Source organism: Lagopus muta, chromosome 2 (genome assembly GCF_023343835.1).
Source record: "Lagopus muta isolate bLagMut1 chromosome 2, bLagMut1 primary, whole genome shotgun sequence".
Lineage (NCBI taxonomy): Eukaryota > Metazoa > Chordata > Aves > Galliformes > Phasianidae > Lagopus > Lagopus muta.
This window is the reverse complement of record NC_064434.1, coordinates 100170518-100185481: the sequence shown is the minus strand read 5'-3', so window position 1 is coordinate 100185481 and position 14964 is coordinate 100170518. Positions and strand designations below refer to the sequence as shown.

Below are 14964 nucleotides of genomic sequence, written 5' to 3'. Positions count from 1 at the left end.
AAATTGATGTCTTTGGCTTCTTCCAGGTCCTCAGACTAATCCTGAAACAAATTCTTCTTTGTGGATAAATATTAGTCAGTCGTAATTAAAGACTATTCATAGGAGTTGCGGCTTTTCATTAAATCCCTTACTGATTAAGATGGCTCCCCCAAGTACCAGGCTGATTAAATTTAATGAGATTTGTCCACTTGTGTGTTGTGGTCTGGTGGAAAACTGTTTTAGCACCAGGGGATTGGGTACAATACGTCCATGTCTCTCAGTGCACGCAGTCGTGGGCCTGCATGCCTGTTATTTGCAGTGCTGTACACTTTAGTGTTGGGGGGGGTCTATGTTTTGTTTTGTTGGTCAACAGGGGAAAAAAACATGGAAATGGAATTAGTGGTATTAGAGTTGAATCTCAAGGGATTAAATCCCATTAAATAACTGAGTGTATAAGGTTAGAGGCTGTGTTTTGTCGATTAATTCAAGAGGCTGTGCTGGTTAATTGAAGCCCAAGTGCCTCTCTGCCCTAGACTGATACCACCTATTGAGATGTATAGATGAGCTTGCTTCTGTGTAAATATGCCTCAGCTGCACATTTAGATCATAAAACACACATTCTTGGCAGAAGTTCCTCAAAAGGTAGCATGTGACATGTTCTCAGAGCAAAATCCTTGCCCTGCGTTTTAAACCGGGTGGAGCAAATGGATAACGTGGCTTTTTTGTGTATCAATCAGAAGGAAGTTATAAGCCTAACGATTTTCTCTGTGCTGAAATTGTACCTTCTTGTCGGACTGCTGGTGCTGTTCTGCATTCCTTTCACTTTGTGCGCTGAAAGGAAAACAAACCACTGTGACCAAGAATGGCAATAGCACAGACCGGTGAGGCATGAAATGGGAGAGATTGGCTCAGGATGTCTGTAGAAACACTCCATTCAAATATTTGAGGTGGCTGCTAGCAGGTGTTTTTTCAACGTCTAGTTTATATTCTATTTCTGTTGCAGGGTACATTTTCATCAATTATTTTGGACTGGTATGGGCCTTATTTGTAACACTGAATCTCTCAAAAGTTTTGAGTGAGTGTTTTGAGTTTCTTCTCCTGTATCCCAGATACAGTGGCTCTGGGTGTATCATCTAGCCTACCTGCAGCCTTGCTTCCACTTGAAGTTTATTTCTGATGCCAGGTTGCTCCAACTGGGGCTCCTGGAGGGTCAGTGACCATGAGTGATGCCAGGGACAGTTTGAAGAGGGCAAGTCTGTCTAAAAGTAGAAGGTCACTGAGCAGCTAAAGACTACTCTCTAGCGGCTGATTCTGGGTAGTGATAAAAACAGCAGCATGCACTGAGTTAACAGATTGTAGCAATTAAGAAGGGAGAAGAAGTAAGGGAAGGCAATTAAGCTGAACCTTTATCTTGATCATAGAAGAGATTGAATGTAATTCAGTAGAAGCCCTTGTTTATTTATTTATTGCTACCGTTGCAATACAGTTGGATAACGTTATGCTACTCAGTGCCATTGTTCCATTGCACGAACTAAGGGTCTGACCAGAAGTGACAACTCTGTGGCATTCCTAAAAAGATAGGATACACTTTGATCAGATGATTACTGTGCAACAGCTGCTTTCTTCTGAATATTTGTGGTGAATTATTTTTTAATCCTCATGCTCCATCTCATGCTGACTTTGCAACCACTTCACAAAGGACGAGACTCAAAATGTAGGGTCAGTCTGCAGATCAGCTGGAGCCTAATGGTCCTGCATTTAAAACAATTTGAAAAACATTAAAAACTGTGAGAAAATCATGAGAAATTCCTACTCTACATCCTGGCTAATCCCAGATTCATTTAAAAAAAAAAAAATTGTTTGAAAAGAATATAAGCAAGGGCTTTGGAAGACAAAGAGGAAATAAATAAGTTGAACAGGGAGATAGGGAAAGGCAGCCCATTGAATGCTTTTATTTTAGTTGGGATGCTGAAAGCTGTAACGTGACAGTTGATACATACTGCTGTTCCTGACAGCTTTAGGAACGTATCACTTTTTATTCCCAGTACTTACAGACTTTGAGCTGGCTCAAAGGTGAACTGCTGTTCACGTAGCAGTGATGTCCTACAATTCTGAACATCACTGGTATGGCAGTTGTGTATGTAAACTGTTCCAGAGTGTTTTGTTTGACTGTTAACTCAGTGAGGCCAGTCGTCATGGCAGTGGAAATTTCAGATGCAGCAGCTGGATTGTAGCAGGACTGGATTGCCTCCAGTAAGGATATGGTTTTGGTTCCAGAGATTGATGCTGAATTCCATCGGTGCTGCAGAGAGATTGTTCATCTAGGCAGAGTGCAAAGAAATACACGTGGATGGATTGCCTCTTTCTCAGATTCTCAGGGATTTCAAATGCCTACCAAATAACTGAGAAATTAGGAGGATAGCCTGTTGTGTTACAAGATAAGAATCAGCTTGAGTTGTTTGTTCATGCATCATATATAGATGGGATGTATTTTAAGGTTATATGATACCTTACTTTTGCTTAATTGTTATGATGTGTAGCTTTACTGAAGTACTTGTACGAATAATTGAACTTCTTTGGTTTTAACAAACAACTAAACAGCTGTTCAGCTCTTTCCTGGTGAATGTAAATTTGTCTTTCTGCAAAGATACCTTCTGACAAGGCAGACTGCATGTGATGCTTCTAGAAGGATTTCACTGCAGTACAGTAAATTATCTTTATTTCAAACTTAATTGTGATTTTCATGTCCGTTTGCCAGGAAATTCATGTTAAAGCTCAGTGGAGCTGATGAGTGGTGTACCAGTGCGTCAGAGTCTGTCTCTTACATGAAACATCATTTACAAATCAGTAATAGTGACTTAGAAACAATATGTTTTCTCCTTTCTAGTGTGTAACGTGCATTTGAAAACCAAATTTCATGTTTATATCGTGGAGCAGACATGAAGTGTGGGAAGCTAGGCAGGCAAGGGAATAAATATGGTATATTTGTTATCTGGATTTGATAAATATAGTTCAGGAATGATAGAGTAAAGAGTGGTGAGTCAGTTGTGCCTGGTCATCCCTATTGACTGAAAATAACTTATTATTCCATCCCTTTTATCCCTTCGCTCCCTCCTCTCCACATATTTTGTGTTTTATTAATAGCACAAACAGCTTTCACTTTGCAGTTCCTAAATAACCCTTTGGATTCTAGGAGAGAAGACTGAAGGGCAGCCACCATCTGGCAGCCTTGCAGATGGAGCCTTCTGGTCAACGCATTCCTTATCACGATAGCTGGGTCCTTCACTTCCCCTGCACAGCCCTCCTTCATGTGCTCACACACTGAACACACAGCAGATGAGGCTCCTGAAATCACTGGAATAGTGGTTGCAGCATCACCCAGTAGTGACACACAGCATTTCACACCTGACTTTGATCCCAAGGCCAGTATCCAGAGAGATGGTGAGGAGGGTTGGAGCTGTAAAATGTTGATGCTGGTTCTGAAGTGCTGTGAAACAGGTGAAATTCAGCACCGCTGCCTGTACTCTCTGTATGTTTAGATGATTCTAGAGCAATGTACAAGGTTGGTAGATCAGACTAGCAACTGCATGACCCGTTTTATTTAGCAGAACTCTACGGTCAGGAGGTAAAAACAGTTCCTTCCCTGTTTCCTCCATAGACAGCTTCAGTTAGTGATGTTTTCTTGCACGTTTTCGACACGTGGCATCGGATTGCAAAACTGTGGTTTGAATGTACTGAACAAAACACCTAAACTTATGTAATGTATGCTGACACTTTTGAGGATGTCCTTACACCTCCCAATCTCTGTACTATCAAGTGAAAGGTACCTTGGGATGGTTCCCAGCAGACCCCTGCTCCCATGCACAGCACCCAGAGCGCTGCTTTTTCCTGCTGCTGACCAGAAAACTTGGCTTCCAGCTTCAGGGACAAGAGGTGCTGGTGCCTGAACTCCATCTTCTCTGGAGGAAGGTCTCTGTATCTCCTTTTATCACAGGGCCAATAGAAAAAGGGATAGCTAGAGTAAGAATTGGTATGCAGGATTACTGTTCTCTGTTAATCAAGGTCATCATTATCCTTCTGTCTTTTTTTGTTTGCTTATTTGATTGCTGCACTTAGCCAAAAAAGATTTCCAATAGCTACTGAATTGAAAGTGATTTAGGTGAACCGTGGTTGACACTGCTGCTTTAGAGAGGGCTGCCTGAAGTTTTAAATCTCAGCAAAGATGATGCTTCCCAAGAGAAGCTGTAAATTCTTGAATCTGCTCCATTTTGATACTCTGGAACGTATTTTTCTCAAAGAAAAATGACTGAAATCTCAGGAGCCCACACAGTAATATTTCCTAGTAAGCTGTTTTAGGTAACTTTTGTTTTAATGTCCAAAAATGTATCTTTGTCTCAAAGCTAGTGTAAAAAATCAGATACTGAGCAGTGTAGACAATCTGTTCTACTCATTTTTAGCTTTGCTTTCATTATGTTTGTTTACAGATGCTGAGCTCCTCTGCCTGTTTTCCTAAGGAAATATATATAAATATATTGCGGATAAAGTTATTTAAAGAAATGGTGGTGAGGCACTGGCACAGGTTGCATCACAGGGAGGTGATGGGTGCCCTGTCCTTGCAGATATTCAAAGGCAGGCTGGATAGGGCTCTGAGCACCTGATGGAGCTGTGGGTGTCCCTGTTTATTGCAGGAGAGTTGGGCCAGATGGCCTTTAAGGATCCCTTCCAACGCAAACGATTCTGTGCTGTTGAAGGGAGGGTGAAAAAGCTACAGGTGATGTTTATGGAAGTCTGAAGATGTGTGATGCATTCAGAGTTGTGTGATTATGGGATAGGTGTGCTGCAATTACACTGTGGTGGGAGATGGAAGGGACGAGGCTCAGGGGCCTTGTGTATATTCACAGAACGGTTTATCTTAAGTTTATCATGACTGTTTTGTTGTGAAAGCACCTTAGCATGCCTCTCTCATTTTGACTTCACCATTCATCAGCTCACTGCTCTGTGATGAACTGCAGTTAAGAATAGCATCTTCTCTACTATATTAATGCAAGGGAAGAGACCATATAATCTTCGTACGATTTAAGGTAGTGTCAGTGGTAAGTAAAGTGGGATGAAGTCCAGCTGCTTAGATCCTCACTAGGAATGGAAATGGATAATAGCCACCACTGCTAATGTTGAGGAGACTCAGCTACCTGTTCACCTTCCAGACTGTTGAAAGCCTGAGTAGTGCATTACATGGATTTACCTCATTTTTGGCACAGTGATGGCCATTTTGGCTTTTAAGAGCTGCTGCTCTGAATCATCATTTTGGCCCTCAAGTCACTGCCTATATAGATCTCACAGTGAGCTTGCTCAGCATTGCTCTGTTCCAGGTATGAGCAAGAAAACGTCCTTGTCACTAGCGTGAGTCATTGCTGAGGAGTGAGCAGCGATCCTTACACTGCAGGGGATGAGGGTGAGCGACCAGTCTTCTTAATTCGGACTGTGTTCTTGGGCTGAGCATCAGTTCTGGCAATTTTCATCAACTGCAGCTCCAAATGTATTTGAAAGAGGCTTAAAATAGTTTAATCCGGGCTTTATATTCAGACTCCTTTTTCCCCTAGAAATATATTGTGTTGACCTTGGGTTTTTTTAACACACATCATTAAAAGAATTCCAAATTTACCTGTGATGTCTTTACTTTGAACCTAAGAAGAGACCCCTGGTTATAAGGTTTTATAATATTGGGTTGTGAGATAAAGGGCTGGTCTGTGCACACACAGAGGAGCACAGGGATGTAATAGTAGGCAGGAAAATCCCAAAACACAGACAGAGAATTAGAGTCCTGTCCTGCCTCCCCCTAGGGTTGTCATGGGGCAGCCATCAGCCATGAGCTGGGGTGGGCATCCATCACAGTGTGTCAGTGAGGGAGGCACCTGCCCATCACCTTGTAGACCAAGGGGGATTACTCCTTGCAGGACTTTAGGGATCACTGTGGGATGCAGAGGAGAGTGTTTGGGGATTATATGGGATTTATGGGATATTCAGGAGACAGCTATTGAAGCTGCTATATGTATGAGTTGGATGCTGGGAAGATCAGATGGTGACAAGTTGGCTATTAGAGGGATCAAAAGGTTCAACCCAGCAGCATAGGGCCTGGGGTCAGCTGAGATCAGGTTGTATGTATATCTGTCTGTGTAAAACTGGTGGAAAAGAGGGCAGCCTCACATCTACTGGGCTACCACTGCTGACTCTGTGACACAGAACAACAATTCTGATGGAACAGCTGGTGTGGTGAGAGATCATGTCCTAACTTTCTGCTGGAATTTTTTTTTTAAAAGAAGGCATCATTCTCTGATGTTTTTTCTCTTGGCTAGGATCCTGGTAAATTCTTTCTATGCCACCTGTAAGTTCAGTGCCCATAGCAACCAACTATGCATTGTGGTTGCTTAAACTAATGTTGTGTATCAGCATATCCTGAAACATCAATCACTTTGACTGGTGGACAGAACATTTAAAGAGAAAAATAACTTTGTGGCTTTTGTGCCATTCTGTCATCCCAACATAGAGATTGCAACGTTTATTAATCATTCACCTTGTATTTGTAGCTGCTTAAGAATAATTACAAACAAATTTTATAATTGTTCTTGGGCACAGTAGTAACCTTTCTTTTTCTGAAGTGCTTCTGTAAAGCGTAGGACAGAATAATGTTCATAGGTCTAATTCTGCAGAGTGAAAGCAATGAGGATGTAAAGCTACTGAAACTCATGTGTTTGTCCGGAAGGACTGGGCTAGCTACCTGACATATTTTTGCCTTAATGGAGGTTTCTTAGTTAAATTAGATTTCAGAGGCAACATTGTGAATATTATTTGATTTTCTCTGTCCTTGTTACCAGGACAGGTTCTTTGGGGATCCCTGGCAGTGACTGGCTGCAGGGCCATGGTTATAATTAGAGATTTATTATTACATAAGAAAGAAACAAGCAGCATAGCTCATCACCTACAGTTTCTAGCACTTGGCTTACAGTTGCACTGAATTTTCAGAAGCCTGAGTTACAACATGCTTTTTAGGTCATTTAGGAAGACGCACTGCAGGTCAGGTCGCATTCAGTCAACACACAACACTTGGGGCACAAGTCTTACAGTGAGTGGAAATGGGTAAGAGCAGAATAAAGATCGTGTGAACATCACAAAGAGCAATGTAAAGAGGGGCTTTGTCCACTGGCAGCTTCTTTAAACTATGAACAAACACATTTAATTCACTTCATTTTTTGATCCAGTGGAGAAGTAGAACGGGGTGACTTCCCTTAGGGCGATTTCTTCTTAAAATGTACAGAAATAGAGGTTTTAAGTGGATCTTTAAATTCAGTCACCTCAATGCATCTCTAGTCAGGATCACTCTTTCACTCACTGTCCTCCACCTTGCTGTTCATTTGAAGCATTTGCTGTTAGCTATCTTCAGGCTGCAGAGGGAACCAGCTTAACTTCAGAGAGCAACAGAGGTGGTAAATGTGCTCTAGCCAAGGATGCATCTTCAAAACTGCCTGATTAAACATAGCCTAAGGGAGTTTTGTCCTTGTTCATGGGTGGTGTGGTTTCATCTGCTGCAGTAACTTTTCTAGCAGATTCACTTGTAGCACATTTGGAAATGATGTACAGACCCTGGCCATATTCTAAAATACTGTTGACGTATCAACAGAGAATATGCAGAATTCTTTTGTTCAAGTGTATGGTGTGGATCCAGCAGCTTCACTGCACGTAACAAATGGCAGGGCATGCTTCTTTCAACAGCTGTAGAAAACTGATTGAAGCTGGTCCTTTTCACCTGCCTGCCTCACCAGGGAATTAAAGTTTCAGTCTGCCTTTTGTGTGTTTTTAAATATGCATGACCCAAACAAGGGACCTGTTGAGAGGCTCTGATGCTCTTGCATGTGAAACCCGGTATTCTAATCTTTTCCTTCTGATGTTTCAGTGCTTCCAGATGTGATAAATCTACCTCTGAAATAACCGTAATTTCTTCTTGAGTAAAATTGAGTTTAATAGGTAAACTTTGCAGCTGGCTGTTAGAAGATGCTGATTCAAGTTGGCCACACTGAGCGGATCACCCAGGGGGTGGTGATGCACTGGAACAGGCTGCCCAAGGAGGTTGTGGATGCCCCACCCGGGAGGCATTCAAGGCCAGGCTGGATGTGGCTTTGGCAGCCTGGTCTGGTGGTTGTTGTCCCTGCATATACCAGGGGGTTGAAGCTAGATGATCATTGTGGTCCTTTTCAACCCAGGCCGATCTGTGAGTCTGTGATCACCTCATCATCATTTGCTTTAATTTCCCTGTTTGTGATGCAGAAAATATAGAGCTCACCCTCTTGTATGCAGCTCTGGGAGCTTTGTTCTGGGTAGCTTATTTAGAAACCTTTGTGTAATGTAAACATTTTAGAATGTGGTGAAGTCCTGCTCCACATTCATAGGTGGGGATTTCTGAACAAGGGACAGCCATAAATTCTAGATACATCCCAAGCAAGTTTTCGAGCTAGGAAAGATACCATGATCAACCAGATGTGCACGTATAATAAGAAGTATGTTAAAAGCAATAGTCTGATGAAGAGTTAATAAGATGTACAAGATATAAATGCTTCTTTATCAGAATAATCTAGTACTAAGCTGTTCAGTGCTTAACACAATTCTTACGATGATGTGGAAGTTTGTGTAAAGCTTTGATATTCCAAGAACATTTGCACATCCTGTAGAGTAATGACAAACTGCCTGTTTAGCTTCAGAGACACGAATGACTGCAAGGTGAGTGAGACACTCAAGTAGCCCAAAGAACTTTTCACAGAAGACTTTTATTCATATGGGAATCTCAGGAAGACTACGCCTTTTTTGGGTTGCTCTTTAGAAACCCAAGACACAAAACTCTCTTGAGAGAGACCATTATAATAAGCTACCGTTGTAAAATACTCTGATGGATGGCATAGGGTTTTTTTTTTTTCCTCCTCTCTTGTGATAGTTGGAGTTGAACTTTAGATAACTTATTTTGAACATGGCCATTTAAAGTCTCTGTTCTGTTTCTGTCATTTTTGAAGATGTGAAGAAGGAGAGCAAAAGGAAAGGGAGAACAGAGCTGAGAAGAAGTTGTTATATTTGTTTTTGCAAGAATTAACATAATCTATGAGAAAAAATGTCTTCAGACACTGCAACTACAGACAGCATTTAGTCTCCAATTCTATTTTGCCCTGAGACAGCCAGCAAAATAGAAACAGCAACACAGGATAAATCACTGCTGGCAGAACTTAACAGTTATGCAATGTCCAGCGCACCATGCACCTATTTTTAGATCAGCTTTATACTAGCAGAATTTAGATTATGAAATCTGAAAAGAATGTCTAGGCAAAGGCTGAGGGCAAAGAAAATACTGGGAAGAGCATCCATGTAAAAATGGTTAGTACAGAGATATGCTTGTAAAAACAGCTTTGGCAATAGTGCTGTCCATTCTGGAGTGTTGGCTTGATCAGGCATGGTAATGCAGATCCGTTTTTTTCATCAGTATTCCTTGAATTTCTAATCCAAAGTTGCTTTTCAAAGAGTTAACTCTGGCCAGATAGTGGTATGTGGTTTACATAAAGCTCAGCTTCTCCACTGTTTGCACTGCACTTTGTGTTTACCAGCTCTGGAATGAAGTAAGCCACAGCTCACCCCATTGGAATACCAGGTCAAACATAAAGAACTGTGTTAGATGGAGTGCTCTGCAAAGCTGGACGAGCTACAGAGAGGCTCCTCAGCCTTCGTCAGTCACCCTAGACTTAATGAACCCAGTGGTATTTAAACTGGTGTGTGCTCCATGCATGTTCTTGCAGATCTTTGGTAAATTAGGACTGTGTGTGCTGTTTGCTTCAGATCAAAGTTCAGACTAAATATTTTGCTCTGTTCGCAGGAGTACATAGTAGGTTATGTTTGATGAGTTAAAGATATGTTTGCAACACACATATGACTGTTTTGGAAATGTGTGTTAGTGGATTAGATGTGCATACTCTATTCTTCTTCCAAGATCAGATTTGCATCTTTTCTCCTTCTGATTTGACTTTATCCCCTTAGTCCCCGTGTTGTAATTCTACATTAGCTTGTGCAAGTGTCATTTTGTTTCCAAAGGTTTTGCTCAATTCAGAGGAGGTAGTGAATGGGAAATATCTGACCTCTCAGCCTTTGGATTCCAGAATATAAAACAATCTCTGCATAGCTGGCGTATCTTTGGGATTCCTTCTACAATTTTGGCAGTTTTCAATGTGCCTTGAAGTGAATTAGCACTCTGGTTGTTGTACGGCCTGTATTGATCTTTTTCCCCACATCTTTCTTCCAGGTAACAATCTTGATGCTATCCATGACATAACTGTGGCATACCCCCAAAACATTCCTCAGACGGAGAAGCACCTTTTGAATGGAAACTTCCCAAAGGAGATTCACTTTCATGTCCAGAGATACCCTGTAGAGACAGTGCCCACTTCTAAGGAGGAGCTGCAGCTTTGGTGCCAGAAGCGTTGGGAAGAGAAAGAGGAGAGACTTCGACGCTTCTATGAAGGTGGAAAGTGCTTTGATGAGACGGGGCAAAGCTTTATTCCCCCGTGTAAGTCTGAGCTCAGGGTCCTGGCAGTCAAGTGCATCTCACTCCTGTATTGGACGGTGTTCCCAATGGGTACGTTTGCACTGCTGTACCTGTACAGCTTTGCACGATGGTATTTTGCAGCCGTGATAATCATTTTTGTTGTGCAGCAAAAGATATTTGGTGGGCTGGAACTAATTGAACTTGCTTGTCATCAATATTTTAAAAAGCAACAGAAACTTAACGACACAAAAATTAAAGAGAAGTAGCTTCTTGCGTAAAGAAGGGCATAATAATGGGTGGCTTTGGGACGTACTGCAAATTTTATGGACAGGAGAGAATTTTTGCATGAGAATTGTCTTTTACTATTGTCATTGTTTGCTAGACATTTGCACTTAATTCTGTGACAAGAAGGAAAACCGTTAGTTATCACTGCGTGTGAAAATGATAGTTTTTATCTCTGAATGTAATTTCAGCATTGCTCTTGCGAGCAGCTAGCAACTGCATTCTGCTGTAATTAAGAAACACGTTGCTGGATTATTGAACAATCAAAGGGATGTTAATAAATGTGAGGTGCACTGAAAGTCCATGTACAAATCCCAGCTGTCCGGCTAAGAAAGACAGATGTGTTACTTCTGTACAATCACGTTGTCATGAAGCACCGGATTGGAAAAGCTGCTATGTTTAACAGTGGTTTGATGGTAGGTGGAAGCTGGAAGAGGATGTTCCATTTCTTTTTGTTGCTGTTTCAAATAGTCACACTTACTTTAAAATGCTTTGACTTCAGCTTCTTCCAACACTACTGAACCTAGCACGCTATTCAACCTGCTCTGCCTCAGTCAGTCAGAACTTAAAGGGTTTTTAGGCCTGCCAGTATTGTGTTGTGGTCTGAGAAACAGTGCTGGCTTTGCCTCCAGTTGTCTTTGCTGATTATTTAATAGATCTATGCAGCTAGGTTTTGATTTTTCACTGTTGGTGCTGGTTTGGTGTCCCTCTTAGCTGTGGGAGATGTGTTCCTGCTGTAGTACGTAGAGCTGCAGGATAGGGGAGCTGGCTTTTGTTGTTTTATTGGTGTTTTTTTTCTGGTAGAGGCAATAAGATGTGTCTGTCTCTGGAGTAGCTGGTAAATGATTTTTCAAAGAGGTCTCATTATAGACACTATTTGATGATATTTTTTTTTTTAATTTTTTTTATTTTTGGAGAAGGCAAGGTATCTTTTTTTGTTTTTTGAAGGCTTTTTTGGTTTATTCTCACGTTACTTCTGTAGACATTTCAGTTGTCCAAATGCATAAAGAAGAAAATTGCCTTTTCTGTGTAAGCCAGCCAGACCTGTTGGAATGTATCCAATGCAATGGTTGTCTTTGTATGAGTATTGGAAAAGGTGGGTTTCAGACCATGACAGCAAAGGGAAACTGAGTTTCAGCTTGTTTTTGCAGAATTATCTTGCATTGCCTGACTGCATCACTTCTTTTCCATACTTCTTCACTTTTAAGCTTTTATTATTTTGGGAGGCTCCCACTGTAACACGCTTCCTTCTTTTCATGATATTGAGGCTTTCTAAATATCATGAAATCCAAATTAAACTCTGAAAATGCACTTTGCAAGTGTAATGAATGTAATATCTACAATAAAAGGTACAAACATTGCCAGCACTTAGGAGACACTTCAGGTTAGACTTGTTCAGCCTCAGCAATGTCAGATCACTTGGTCAAATGTATTGCTGCAGAACTTCCTGGACTTCCTGAACATTTGTTGTTTATTGCATGGAGACTTAATTGAGCTAAACCAAAAGAGCCTGACTGTATGTTGAGTTGTTCTGCTGTGAAATACGAACTGCCTATTTCAAGCACTGGGTCAGCACTGTAGGTACATTTGTTTCTTCTACAACACTGAACATGTTGTCTCCTGTGTTTCTATCAAAGGCCATTTCTGAATGAATCACCAGCCTCTATTCGACTGTCCCTCGCAAGGTGACAAGTATTTTTTAATCCGTGCTTATAATAACTGTTTATTATGCACAAAGTACTTGAAGCCATCGGTTTTATTCTAATTTTTTAATCCTTTTTTTCTTAAAAGATAAATAAAAGTAGGTTTATATTTAGGATTATGTTTCTAAATGATTTTTCATATTTATATGGGAGTCCCTAAAGTCGGGTAACTGTTGTTTTGTTGCAGTTCTTCTGTGGTGCGGTGATGTTCCTTAATGTCATTTTGTGATATCAAAGGCATTTAGACAAAAGCCTAGATCTGCATAGCTGGTGTTTTTCCCTTAGTATTCTGCTTTGGTGCAGTTCCTTGTATGTCCACATAACAGTCACCACAAGGGAAAAACTAAAATTGGCATTTATAGATAAGCAGAGGAGACCCAAAGGCTTTGAGTCTGTCCTGAGCCATGGCTGTGCTTTCACACCAGGAGCAGCCATGGCTGGGGCACACCAACAGCCTTAGAAGTCTTCGGGAATGACTTCAGAGGGCAGCTGTGACATAAATACCAGCTACACATTTTCAGTCATTCAGAGAACTTGGTGACACCATAAAGCATACCAGAAACATCAGTGTGAGTCCTGGTCATGCAAGCAGGGAAGGATTTCTAGAGTATTTTGTATCTGTGTTTGATTAGAGTTCAATTCTGAAAATGAAATATAATGCGGTTCAGAGATGACCCTTACAAGTTTTCTGTCCGGCTGGAGCCAAACGTGTAACTGATGTAATGTGGGAAATGTCCTGCAAATCTGTAATTCATCCTCCTCTCCCGTGGATTCAGAGTGAGCAGAAATAATCTTCATCTTGTTAGCTCTAAATGCTGCATTTGCACTGCCTGGCTGCATACAGTAGGAGAGCCCATGGTAAGGGAGGAATCCTCCTCGCAGGGAAGGCTCTTGACTTTGAGACAGGCAGGACTTTCTGGACGCCGTGCCTCATTTTTCAATTAGAAATGCAAGACAAAAAAAATCAGCTTTTGTGTTTAAAAAGTCACTAAAGTGATGAGGAAGATCCTTCTGTGTATGTTCTTTTCCTATTTGGTCAAAAAGAGCTTTTACTCGAAAGGTTTTAATATGCATATTTTGGGGAGAATACTTTGTTGTTATTCACCATTTCCTTTTTCAGACTCCAGTTACTAAGACATGCTGGGTGAATCACTTGAAGTGTTCTCAGTGCTGTTAGATTAAAGGTGCTAGTACTCCAGCAATCACACGTCTACCTTTTGTGGACCTCATATTGGCACCCAGGTTTATCTTACTGATCAGCCCAGTTTCTCATGGCTTGTGTCCTCTCACAGTCCCGGTAGACAGAGCACGTCATTCAACCACGACTACTCCTGCTATGGGGCCTCCATCTCTGCTGTCTTCCTTATGTTATTTGAGAAACACAACTTGCTTTTCCTGCCTTTGGAGATACTCTTTGTTTGTTCCTTCAAATGTTTCCTCATCTGTGCTGTGGGTTTCTTTCTCTTTGCTCCGAACTGAAAGTTGAAGTCCTCTCATCTGTGTTTGTGCTGAAACTCTTCTGGCTAACAGAGCATCAAACCAAGACATTTCTCTTGTGTTCAAAGCTGTGGGGCTCCAAGCTGGTCTGTAAGGTGTTGTCTTGATCATACGAAATGTAGTTTCTAGCTCTGTGCATTGCGTACATCTCTGTTGTTTAAAAAAGATGAGTGTTTTTATAACTTGATTTTATATGTACATTGTATGAAAGAAAATGCCAGGATACTACAGACCTACAGAAAGCCTTAGTTTTCAAAGTTCATTGGTTATATTAGGGTATTTTAACCATGTATCAATTACTCTACAGCAACAATAAAGTCTTGAAGCATTGCATGTGTTTAACTTCACTGTTTTCATTTTACTGTGTCACATATTCGGTATGCATCCTTAAGGAGCCTTGTCTCCACTCACACTGATGTCTTGATCTGCAGGTACTTGGTTGCTGGTTTATGGCTGTTACGGTTGTTGAGGTGACATTTCCCTTCTGTTCCTAGGAAGTGGAGAAGATTGTACACTCCCTGCTGTTCCCATAAAGTGATGCAGAAGCCCTTGGGCAGGCCGGAGCTATAGCTCAGTATTAGCCTGGCTTGGTTTCTTAGCCAATATTGCTCAAGAATTGGCTTGTAAAAGCACGTTAAGTATTGATATGTAGATAATTGCTCGCCTTTTACCATCAGTGTAATTAGACAAAAAGTAGTTTGTGGCAAGGTTCACTTACTTATAGGACCTGTTTTGATATGGCTTTGCAGGCTCAGTGTGATTTGTTTCTCCATTGTCTGGAAACTAATTTGGTGTGGAAGGGTAAGAGGTCTGTTTCTTAGGAATTGCTGTGGCCCTTTTATCAAACAGAGTAACAAGGGTAATGACTTTAATGTGGCTGCTTCATTGTGGTCAGAAAGACTGTAATAAACAGAGACTTTGGTAGCTGTTTTT

General features: G+C 41.2%; 1 protein-coding gene across 4 annotated transcripts in view; it reads left to right on the top strand.

Annotated features, from left to right (window-relative positions):
• The window catches only part of LCLAT1 (lysocardiolipin acyltransferase 1), a 106335-nt gene extending 91973 nt beyond the window's left edge, over positions 1-14362 (top strand). For all 4 annotated transcript variants that reach the window (XM_048938122.1, XM_048938120.1, XM_048938119.1 and 1 more), the window contains one exon: positions 10307-14362. In XM_048938122.1, the coding sequence (XP_048794079.1) occupies positions 10307-10815 (509 nt within the window). In that variant the 3' untranslated portion in view covers positions 10816-14362. The remainder of the gene's footprint in view (positions 1-10306) is intronic.
• Positions 14363-14964: the final 602 nt, after the last annotated feature.